General features: G+C 34.8%; 2 protein-coding genes across 2 annotated transcripts in view; one reads left to right on the forward strand and one right to left on the reverse strand.

Moving 5' to 3' along the window:
* The first annotated feature begins 3,363 nt into the window (after positions 1–3,363).
* Positions 3,364–5,108, forward strand: foxe1 (forkhead box E1). The gene has a single exon (XM_039694528.2). The coding sequence runs from the start codon at positions 3,765–3,767 to the stop codon at positions 4,821–4,823; it is 1,059 nt and encodes a 352-aa protein (XP_039550462.1). The 5' UTR covers positions 3,364–3,764; the 3' UTR covers positions 4,824–5,108.
* A 1,655-nt stretch (positions 5,109–6,763) lies between these two features.
* spag5 (sperm associated antigen 5) overlaps positions 6,764–12,864 on the reverse strand; it is a 33,628-nt gene continuing 27,527 nt past the window's right edge. Inside the window, exons 24-26 of the mRNA XM_039694510.2 lie at positions 12,252–12,326; positions 7,684–7,764; positions 6,764–7,573 (exon numbers count right to left, since the gene is read on the reverse strand). Of these exons, the coding sequence (XP_039550444.2) occupies positions 7,502–7,573; positions 7,684–7,764; positions 12,252–12,326 (228 nt within the window). The 3' untranslated portion in view covers positions 6,764–7,501. The remainder of the gene's footprint in view (positions 7,574–7,683; positions 7,765–12,251; positions 12,327–12,864) is intronic.

Consider the following 12,864-nt stretch of genomic DNA (forward strand, 5'->3'; position numbering starts at 1 on the left):
GATTTACAATACAACATGAGCACAATAAGTACATTGTACTTATTTTTAAATGTAAGTACATAGTACTTGAAGCCACTTAATATAAAGTGGGACCAAAAATTCTTTTACATTTCGTCTACATTTATGATCCACTTTCAATGAAGATTAATGTTGAAATGGGTGAAATGTTCCTTTAAACCCTTTGAGCCTAACACATTATTGTCATTATTACTTCAAGATCAAGTAACAAAAATGTGCAGGATCTCCAGAATCTGCTGAATATACCAGCTTGTAAAGTGCTGAACACACAGACATACACAGACCATGGCAGGAGCAAATGAGTGGCCATGTTATACACTGAACACCTGAGCCATTAGTCATGTCTATTATTCTAAACCAGCAAGAGGAGCACTAAGAGAAAATCAACACAAATACTGTCAGAGGGTTTTTCCTAATCAAATTACAGTTGGGATAATTGTAAAATAATAATGATATTTGTGAAAAAAAAAATCAAAAAGTAATGAACAGTGGATATGACCAAATTTTTTTTTTAGATGAAATAATAATTACAGATTGTGATCGAATTTAAAACACAGATTAATAATAAGGAACAGAGTTTATTAAGTATTTTACACATGACACAAACAGTCTAAATTGACTTTACTTACTGACGTGTTTTTTATAGGGTTCCATTTTTCACCTAGAGAGTGAGGGGGTGTCAGAGGCTTTTGCATGGCTTATAATGACAAAGCTCTGATTTACATAATTCATCAATGGATGGCCTCTTGAACCATTTGAACAAAACAAAATTCTGTTCGCATTTTCTAGTAAAATAATTCTGACAATGTTTTACATCATAAAAAAAAATCTACATGCTTTTAGGAGAAACTTTGAAAAAATAAATTAGTTTGTTTCTATCTTGCTTGGCTTCAGATTATATTACAACCCCATTGGCTATTTGATTCAGGCAGCAGACATACTAAAAATCAACATAGGATATGTCAACATGTCAAGCATATAAAGGTTATTCTGTATGTAAAAGAAATGGTAACACCTTAGTTTAGAGTCAAATTCTCACTAACAAGCTGCCATTAGCATACATTTTACTAGTATTTGCTGTTTATTATTAGTACTTATAAAGCACTTGTTGCATATTAATGGTACCTTATTCTGCATGACCATTTTTTTACATCCCTTACCCAATACCTAAAGTTAAATTACTAACTATTAATAAGCAGTAATTAGGAGTTTACTGAGGCAAAAGTCTTAGCTAATAAATAGTTGGACCCTAATCTGTGACCAAAGGAAAAAAAAAAATCTATTAGCGGAACAATCAGCTCCAAACAATACACATATTACATCCTCAAGAAGTAAAAAAAAAGAAAGAAAGAAAGAAAGAAAGAAAGAAAGAAAGAAAGAAGTAGTTTGATTGTGTGCTTTGTCATTAAGTCTTTTCAACTCTCTGCCCACTAAACTGCAGGGAAAACGCAACGCTGGTGATTTTTACAGAAATAAAATTCCTTTCATTCTGGCACAGCTGCCACATTTCAAATATAAATGGGATACTAATGTACTGCTTACTGTTGCCTCCTGTTGATTTTGTTATTGTTGTTTTTTGCTAAATGTGATATTTTGCTAAATGCTGATAAGTTTTTTTTTCTGTAAAGAATATTTTTGGTGGTGAGATAAATTGATGATACCAGAGAGATTCACTAATGGCATTATTCCGGTTATTCTGGTACATTTTACACACTTGAAGTTGCAGGTCAAGTTAAGAGCCTTGCATTATCAAACGCAGTATTCCACGCAACAATATTTTGGTAAATGTAGTTGATTACATAGGTAAAAATGATCTTTCAAATATATAATTAAAATTTAATGCAGAATCCTTATTGTGAAGTGTGACAAATAAATAATTTCTTATATTCATTTGAACAGTGCATCATTGAGATTGCATGACCCAAATTTCAAGAAAAAGTCTTAAATATAAAAAAAATGAACTGTCAACATGTAATTATGTAATAGTCTTTATGATTATTAATTGTATAGGCAGAGCTGTTGTATTTAATCAATTTAACACTGTAATGAGTAGAATTAAGGGTGTTTGGTAGACTAATTGTTTGAAGTTTTTTTTTTTTTTAATAAACTCTGATGACGTCAATGACATCATTTTATGACTCATCCCTTGAGCATTTTCTACCAACTGCACAAAGGTGGGCAGCCCTTAGGAATGATCCTGTATAAATCCACCAAGCACAAGAGATTACCCTCAGATGACAAGTGAGGAATCTCTTTGTAAGCCCAAGAAATGTTTAACCTTTACAGACAGGCTCATTGTCTTGGCGTCTGTCCGAGGAACAACCCATCTCGGCATAACCTTTCAAACTCTCCAGGTTCAAGACTCCTCATTTGGCCTCAAGTGCAGATTCTCGCGTAAGAAGTTTTGCCTGAGTATTTGCTAAGTACTAGCTTGAAACAAACCACTGAATATACGGTAATGCATGATGCTCACCTGATCAGGTCAGAGAGGTTTTTTAAGGACAGAATTTTATAATTCGCCTAAATCAAAGTTTAAATGAGAATCAGTATTTAAACAGGGCTATTTTCCACTTAAAAAAAAACAACACAAAAATCTGGGTAACAATACCAGGAATTGTATTTTTTATTCTCTTTATTAAACATCTCCCCAACATGGAAACAGGATACCAGGCCTAGGTATCAGCCTGTTTATACCCACACACCAAAATGTGACCCAGATTTGCATGCTGTAAAAACAGAGGGAGACACACACTGTGGCTTACAATAACATATTTACATCTTCTCACACAGATGAAACCGCCTGACACGGCACTGAAGGAAAATATACATTCAGCGGAGGCCATGGAGTTTGTGTAACCACTAAACAGGGCTATTAGAGCTCAATAATGCCCCACTTTAGCCTAAATGAATCCCAATGTGTTTTGCTTGCTACAAAAATAAACTGACTTGTTTTCCATTAGTTTCCGGGAGAGCTAGAAAATTAGGACCTCGAAGGAGAATGAGCTGCATGTAGGAAAAAGGTAAGATGATAGGAGCCACTAATCTACAGCATAAACAAAAACAGGATGAGTACTCAAATAGTTGATACCTTTAAATCTTTCTTCTTCTTTTTTGTCTGGGAAAAAAAGTGCTATGGTGGATTTTCTGAGATTTCTTTATTTTATTTTTATTTTTTTACGAAAAATACACTTATTCAATATATTATTTTTTTTATTTGTTGGCTACAGTGTACAATGTACTTGTTTCCACAAATGTTGAAGTAAATGTTACCGATTTGGACAGCACTTAAAGATATACAAATCTGCAGAGGCATGTGCTTTTTAGCCACGTGACAGATAACCTGCTTGAGGAGGAGTGGCTATTAACTCTTCAGGTTGTGTGTTCCTTCGGTAGCACAGCCAGTTATTGACGGCTCACTTCTCTCTTCAACATTATGAAGACCACCATCAAATAAGGCTGTTTATGTGAGTGCTTCCATTTTTCTTAAACTCGGTCTTGCCAGAATTGCTCCGATTTAAGGGCATCTCTGCATAAGGACACACCTGTCGTTACAGATGAAGTGCAAAGGAACTGATATTTCTGGTTAGGGATTTTAAGGGCTGAATGATGACTGGTATTTTTTCACCAAAACATATCCAGCAAGCAAAAACCACTTGTTACTCCTGACAAAGAACCAAGCGATCCAAAACTGTGACAGACTTGATTTCCAAGCGGTGCTACCGTTGGGAGTCATTTTACCTCGAGTCATGCCTGTGGTTAAAGTGGAGAGTGACTCTCCCTCTGAAACCACTCTTCCAGTGAATGACGGTCAGAGAGCAGATCCGCAAAGAGGGCGCCGGAGGAAGAGGCCCCTTCAGCGAGGCAAACCACCATACAGCTACATCGCCCTGATCTCCATGGCCATCGCCAACTCGCCCGATCGCAAACTCACCCTGGGAGGGATCTACAAGTTCATCACAGAGAGGTTTCCTTTCTACCGAGACAACTCCAAGAAATGGCAGAACTCCATCCGCCACAACTTGACACTCAACGACTGTTTTATCAAGATCCCTCGAGAGCCTGGTAGACCCGGAAAAGGCAACTATTGGGCACTGGACCCCAACGCTGAAGACATGTTTGAGAGTGGTAGCTTTCTAAGACGCCGAAAGCGATTTAAACGCAGCGACTTCACTACGTATTCATCGTACGTGCACGAGTCTCCCGTCTTCTCACCAGTCCAAATTGCACGCTCAGCCTACGCCAACTCGGTCTACTCTAACATGAGTCCGCCATACACACAACAGCTGCCTTCCTCCTACTACCAGGCCTCCACTCCGAGCTTTGGCGGAAGTCAGTCGAGGGTCTTCAGAATCAACTCCCTCATTGGGTCGCCAAGCAGGATGGGCCAGAGCGCAGAAATGATTCCTCAGCAGTCTTGCCGCAGTTTCAGTCCCGAGAGTGGCTCCTGCCATTTGGGTGGACCAGGCTTCCAACATCAGCCCTGCAGCGGGGAGACGGTGCTATCCTGCTGTTCTAGCTCCTCAAACAACATGGCATTTGCCTACTCCAGCCCGGGACATGGACAAACTCAGGTATCATATACACAAGGCAGCACCCAGGCTTATGGGCCAACAGGGAGGATGGCCATCTCCAGTTTGTCTCCCATTGCTGGTGATGCTGTCGGGGACCCGTATGGTAGAACCTCCCCTGCACAGCTGGGCTCTTTTGTTCAATACAATAACTCTGGTCCAGTAGGAAACTCGGGAGCCTACATCAGGCATCCAGCCTACTCGGGTAATATGGACAGATTTGTGTCTGCCAACTAACAAAGATCAAGCGAGAAGTGCTGTCACAAAGGAACAGATTTGGAAAGACGATTTCAGTGACTATGAAAAACATTGTGAAAAACAACTGTGATATTTAAAATGTTGTTGTTGTTTCATTGTGATTGCCTCCATATAGTACATTGAAATGTTAATGATCTCAATTCACACATACAGACCTTTTGAAAAAATGTTTACAAATTCCATTTTTTTTAAAACACTGTCTAAGCAAGGTGTTTTTTAATTATTTGTGAAATGTGTTCATATGTTTTATACATGAAGAGTTCAGATGCAAAAGCCTCTAAATGCCATTTGAAATTTTCTTCTAAAATGACCATTTTTATCAAGCTTGTATATTTAAGTTCAGTAATTTCACTTAAATGACAATTAATAGGTAATCTTCATTGCCATTTAAGTGAAATCACTGAACTTAAATATACAAGCTCGATAAAAATGATCATTTTAGAAGAAAATTTCAAATGGCACTTAGAGGCTTTTGCATCTGAACTCTTCACATGCTTTTCTTATTTCCATCTGTGGTAAAAGTATAAATGCTTCCATTTACTTTTCATTGAATTATGTTACTACATTTACTTAAATCAGTGATATAAACATTTTCTTAAAGAGGCTGTGTTGCTGGATCTTTCAGAGAATGAGGAAATCTTTTTTTTTTTTTTTCAATTTAACATTGAATATATACACACTAGGCTCTAAATAAAGAAAATCATAAAATATACATGTCCTAATACATCCTGCAGCAGAACTCTAAATCTATTTACATTTTTTTTTTTTTATAAAACTGATCATGCCAAATGATACTTTTCTCCTGGTTTTATATTACGTAAAAATTTTACAGCATTTACAGCACATTCATAGCACTAAAATTATTGTGAGAAATTATATTACTTAAGGAATTTATGTGTATATTTTTTTGTAACAAGCTTTCAGTCAAATATGTATATGAATACATATAATTACCTTAGCGCTATATATAATTTATATAGCAGTTTTTGCAATACAGATTGTTTCAAAGGAGCTTAGTGCTTTATAGCATGCAGGTTTTAAATGTTGGTTACACTGCACATATTTAATCGATGACAAAATGGTCATAATATATATATATATATATATATATATATATATATATACCTTTTAGTGATGTTCTTAAAAGAGTGCAGGACTGTTTTGTCACTTATGTTTGTTAAGGTTTATTAGAATTAAAGTCTTCCAGTTCCACAAAATAGGACAGCAGACTTATATCTGTTCTGTCACTCTCCATTTTTTTAAACATGTATTAATTTTTAAAAAAAGGAGTAATATTAAAACGACATATAGTAAAAGTATACCAGATGCATGCTAGCTGACAAACTTGAAAACACTACTAAGGTCAATGCCACAGAGTAATTTAGTGTAGTTAAAGACCAACAACTAACTCTATAACAATGGAAAAAAAAAAGGTTTCATTAGTTAACTACTTTAGTTAACATGAATTAATGAACAAGATATCTACAGGATTTATTAATCTAAATGAATGTTAATTTCAACATTTATTAATACATGATTAAAATCAAGAGTTTTATTTGTTAACATTAGTTAATGAACTGTGAACTAATTAAACAAACAATGAACATCTATATTTATATGAACTAATATTAACAAAGATTAATACATACTGTAGCAAATGTTGGTAATTGTTAGTTCATGTTAGTGAATACATAAATATCAACTAATGAAACCTTATTGTCATGTTACCAAAAAACAGTCGCAAAACAAAAGCAACCCATAAAACATACAGCAAAGAGTATACAAATAAAAAGGACTGATACCGAACAATTAAACTGAAAATATTGTGAGCTTTTTTTTTTTTAACCTACATCAACTCTATAATCAATATAGCATGTCTCAAAGATCAGGATAGTGTAATACTGGCATTTTTGACAAGCTTGTGCAGTCGTCAGTGTTTGTGCTAGGATTAACATTACAAATTTCAACATATTATACATGTCCTGCTGTATTAGTCACAAATTCAACAACTCTGTACTTATCCAACAAAAGGTAAAGAAGAAAACTAAAATCTTTATATGGTGAGAAGGGAAAGTTTAGCAGTCACCTGCGTAGGTTTTAAACAGCAGGCCAAAGTAGAGACCAAGGTATTGAGTATCAGTGAAGCAGAGTAACACATTGTGCTTGAATGGGTGGATTAAAACATCACAACGTTCACCAGGTTTTCACAAGCACTGGCATGATTAGAAAACCTATGATTAATTACTGGACTATCTGCTCATCAATCAGCCTTTATGTATATGATTCAGACTATGAATAAACACCTAAAAAAAAAGCATTCAATCATAAATTAGTTTGAATGCAAAAAAATGCAAAAAAGCAAAAATGTTACTGACGTCCTGATAACAACTATAATTGTTTAATACACATGTACAAACCTTTAGTATAATACAACAACTTATGTTTTCCATACACTATGTTTCCATAAACTAATTGAACTTATTATTCTTAAATTAATCTTATACAATGAGCGAATTGACTTGCACTTCCACAGGCGTAATGTCTGAAGGTTTTTCTTTACTTAAAATAAAAACATATTGATAAGAAAACATGAAGCCTGTTTATTCAACAATTATGCATTTAAAAATTAAACTAACACATTTAAGAATTTTCAGAACTCATCCAAGAAATTCTACAAGCTTTTGTAGTTCAGGACGGCTCTTGACAAGATCCGGGACAGAGGACAATGTCTGTAAATAAAATAAAAATAAATATGAAAAAAGTACATCTGTTAATAAATTTACAATAAATTACAGTATTTTGAAAAGATGTAAATATAGTTTTTTAAAGTCTCCATTACCTTCCTGACTGTTTCAATCATATCATCAAGCATATGTAGTTCTCTCTCCAGTTTACTCTGGTTCATGGCATGAACCCTTTGCTACAAAACCAGGTTACAGAATTAAAAAGACATCAAAAGTGAATACATACACTTTAAATTACTTCAGTATATTTAAAGTATTTTTTTTCGATGAATTCTTAAATGTGTTTTTTAAAGGAGTCCTATTATGCTTTTCCACTTTTTCAACTTGAGTTAGTGTTGCTGTTTGAGCATAAAAAAGATCTGCAAGGCTACAAAGCTCAGTCAACTTCAAAAGGGAGATATTCAATTTAACAGAATCCACTTCCCAAGAACTGCAACGAACGGCTCGTTCCGACTACATCCAATGTTCCCTCTAATTTTTTTTTTCTTGCAGAGCAAAATTTCTCTCTTTTGGACGGACATTGTTCGCCACGTGAGCAAAAACATTTTTTGTAGCAGACCTGTACATTGTATGTTAAACACACAAAAAAGGTTCCATCATGCAGTTTTAACTTAAAATAGAAATGGCACATTTAAGTTTAAGTTGACCCTTGATGCAACTTAGTGGTATTAATATTTTTGAAAACAAGCTAACATTAAGAAGTCACTAAATTAACCACATTTTAGGTTACCTGAGAACTTTTTTATAGGGCTGTTAATTGTGCCAGCCTTTAGCAATACATTCTATAAAAAAATAATTTAAAAAAGAAATCTCCTGCAGGAAATTCTTTACAATATAATATAGTATGAAAAAAATTAAGCAGTTACACTGACATGGGACAACAATTAAGTGTTTCTGGATAAGTCAATTATTGGCAACAGGCAGCATTAAACCATGACATTTTTTTATTATTGCTTATGAATTTCCCATATTTTCTTAATCAGGGTTTTTCAAACTTTTTAAAGAGCACCTATCATGGATTTTTGAAAATGACTGTTCATATGGTGTGGAATATAGCTCTAAGGGAATGAAAACGAAAGATTTATATCTGAAAGTGCACCGTATATAAAGTTATTGTCTTTCAAATGTGAGAGTCGACTCTGAGTCAATGAAATGAATTGTTTTTGAAAAAAGTCATTAGCCGTTTCATCGTGACGTAGATACAAAACATTAGCTCATTGGCCGCTCCCAACAACTGCGTGCGCAGACGGAAGTGTAAACTTGAAGTCTAGAACACATTCAAAAACTTCAGCTGAATAGTGTCATGTCGAGAAGATGCTGTGTTCTACATTGCAAAGACAGTTCAGCCACTTGTTTTCATTGTCCAGGGACGAGCATGTGAAGAATCAGTGGTCAGAGTTCATATTTGCAACGATACCACAACAGTATAGCCCGAACCTTGTGTTCTCATCATTTTAATGACGAATCATTCAAAAACATAAATTAATTCAAATGTGGATTCGCAAGCCGGTTGTTCCCGAAGGAGGGCTCAGTATCCAGTGTATATGGATCAGGTTCGTCCTCCTCCGAATCACAATCTGTAAGTATTATTAATATTGTTTGCTGTTATGTTTTCTGTAGCATGCACAATATAGTTATATTGTGTTGTGTGTGTTGTGTACACTCCGCGCAGCTTCTAAGCAGGGTAAAGTTAGTTTTGTTTTTGATATTCGCCAGACATTCAATGAAAAATGGCAATTACCTCCTAAACGACTTGGCCAAATATGACTTCTCTCTATATAATAAGCACTGCCCCTCAAAAGCCCCTGCAATGTGAGTTTCGCCGTGAAAGCTCGCTCTTGACGGAGACGCGAGTAAGGGACCGTGTGGAAAGTGCACTTTTTCTGACACGTTTGTTCAAACACTATATACAATTTTCAACACTTGACAAGCTATAATCCTGGTTATGGGTCGTTGTTACCTGGTTATTACTGCCGTTGCCGACAGTCTCTGCCTACGGTTTACCAATAACAACTGACTGGGTCATTTGACCAATCGCCGCAGATTCACGTCACTCAAAGGAGGTGTTTGGAAAAAATGAATCGTCGAACGAATCATTTGGGAGTCGTTGAGCAAATCAGTTAAAAATAAATGCATATTCTAAGACAAATAAAGAGTTTTTTTTATCCTTGCATGCACGTTAAACTGTTTTTGGGAACTCCCAAAACAAAAATAGCAACATTTCAAATGCTATGATAGGGGCTCTTTAATGGCAAGGAGCTCTAAACAATCCACTTGTGAGATAAATTCTTTCTTAGACTTATAATATCAAAAATATATAATATAAAAACTAATTGAAGTATTTAAAGTGATATAATATATCAGTTTAAATGCTTTGATTTGTTTAAAACTATACAATTATATACTATATAATATGAAAAAAACTGAAGCATTTAAATAGACAATAGCTAATATTTACAAATGTGAATATATGAACTCTTTTATGCTACGTTCACACTGCAGGCTGAAACGACCCAATTCCGATTTTTTTGCCCCTATGTGACCTGTATCTGATTTTTTTCATGACAGTCTGAACAACACAGATCCGATCTATTCAAATGCGACCCAGGCCACTTGGGTATGTGGTCCAAATCTGATATGTACCGGATCTTTTAATGTGCGACTTCAATCTGAACGGCCAGGTCACATGTATCCAACCCGCACGTCATTGATAGACAAACATCATAATTCTGCGTTGAATTAGGCGGGAATGAGAAGATTGTAATTGTTCTGGCTCTTTTGGGAAAATAACTTTAATATTGCTAAACGAGCTACACTGTTGACATCCATGTTTAGCTACTTCCGCAAACAACAAGTGACGTCGTTGACCATTGAGTACTCTTCTGCACATGTGGGTCATTTCTGGGTCATTTCACTTTCACACAGGAGATCACAAAAGAAGTACTAACTACTACCTACTAACTATCAGTTGACCAAAGAATATCTCATTTAAACTATGGGTACAATCAAATGGATTTCCCCACACATTTCACAACAAGGGAACATTGACTACAACATGATTTTTCTTACGCAGCCACAATGTTACTCATTCTGTGGGCGTGGATTATTTAAATACGCAAGAATGGGGACAAGGCCTGGTTGAGCTGCATTAGAGAAGACAGTGTTGTTGCGGTCAAAGGTGCACTGATTTTTCCACCCCGTTTCCAAAATTAATTTGTTTGATCTTCCTAAGGCAAAAGAACTAAAGAGTGTGGTTGAAATTTCTATTAAACACTGTTCCTAAACATTAAACCCAAACGTTTATCTGTACGCTGCACATTTTATGGAGAAAAGCTTATTTTCTGTTGGTTTTGTAAGCTCTTGCTTTTTTTGTAAGGCTGTTCACCGCCTCAGGAAAATTAACCATGGTTTAGTGATCCATTACTGTTTGTATTACCTTATTTTTCAGACAAATATCACGATTAAATGGTGGATAGTCGCATCTATATTCAGTGTTGGGTGTAACTAATTACTAAGCAATTAGTTACTGTAATTGAATTACTTTTCCCTTGAAAATGTAAAGTAAGGGATTACTCTTCATTTATTAGTAATTTAATTACAGTTACTTCTGATGTAATTGAGGTAGCCTAAATACTGTGCATAGATCAATCCGATCTCACAGCGATTCGCATGCATTTTATGAGGTGTCTAAATTGTACGACCGCACTCGTACAAATTCGAATGAATTATTGTAAAATATGTATGAAAAAAAAGTGTAAAATGTCATGAGATCAGACATAAAACAATAGTGGGTTTAACATCAAAATGTATTGTCTGATGTTAAAAAGTATGTTTTTATAATGTAACCTTCTCCACCCTGGTCCGTTTAGGGATAATTCATGCAATTTTATAGTATTTATTTGAAAGAATTAAAACAGATTCATGTCTATCCTTGATATGGGATTTTGAAAGTAATTAGTAATTAAAAGTAATTAAAAACTTTTTAGAGAGAGTAATTAGTACAGTAATCTAATTACACTGTTGAAGAGGTAATTAGTAACTAGTAATTAATTACTTTTTTAGAGTAACTTACCCAACACTGTCTATAATCTATAAGAAAATGTAAAAAAAAAAAAACACCACTCCGAAACATCCTGTGAATCTGTGCTTGCAAAGTCTGTGCGTGAAATCACAATCTTCTTGTTCGTTAACATTGTCAAGGTCTGAATCGGGCTTGGATTTATTTGAAATTGACGACATCATTAATATTTACACTAGAGAAGAACGCGCAGTTATGGAGGGGTGGGTCATTTCCCAAACGTGCCAAGAGGTGCCAATCACCACACAATGGTCCAGCTGACCAATCACAGCACATTTTTATATTTCGGAACGAGGGGCTTCGTCGAAATCAGCGTGTTCGAGCCAGAATGGGGAGAGAAGGTGCTGTAATAATGTAAAATATGTGAAGAATAATGCGTTTTTTGGACAATCAAGCATGAAAACATGCTAGTACATCCTAAAAACAAAATCAAGACTTTGTAAAAGTACATAATAGGACCCCTTTAAAAAAGCATTTATTTGATCATCATTACTAAAAAAAAAAAAAAAAAAACAGATAGCACTGTTTTCCACAGCTTCGATAGGAACACTAATATAATGTAATAATAAAGCAGGTAAGACTTACATGTCGTTTTGCCCTCTCCAAGACCTTAGTACGATTTTCCTCAGTTTCCATTAAATTTGCCTTAAGCTTCTCGACCTAAGAACAGAGTACATGTGCATGGGTCTTGAAACGTGTATGGGTGTTGATTTTTTTTCTTCTTTCTTTTAGGGCTGCAACAAACAATTATTTCGATAATCGATTGATCTAACGAATATTAGAACGTTTAATCGACTAATCATCGATTATTTTGCCGGCTAATCAGTAAGTTTGGAACGATTATTCAGCTTTTTTTCAATTAGTTAAAACATTGAGTTATACATGAAGAGTGCCATTTGCCATTTGAAATTTTCTTTTAGAATGATCATTTATCAAGCTTGTATATTTCATTTCAGTGATTTCACTTTAATGGCAATGATGATTACCTATTAATTGTTATTTAAGTGAAATTACTGAACTTAAATATACAAGTTTGATAAAAAATCACCATTAAAGAAAAAAATTTCAAATGGCATTTGGAGGCTTCTCAGTATCTGAACTCTTCACATATTCTTACTATAATATAAAAAAGAAAATCAGTTCAGCTTTTTAAATAGTTGTTTTAATGAACTTTGAGCCAACTAAACAGGTCATTCTC

The sequence above is a fragment of the Pimephales promelas genome, chromosome 6, assembly GCF_988280905.1.
Source record: "Pimephales promelas chromosome 6, fPimPro1.hap1.1, whole genome shotgun sequence".
Lineage (NCBI taxonomy): Eukaryota > Metazoa > Chordata > Actinopteri > Cypriniformes > Leuciscidae > Pimephales > Pimephales promelas.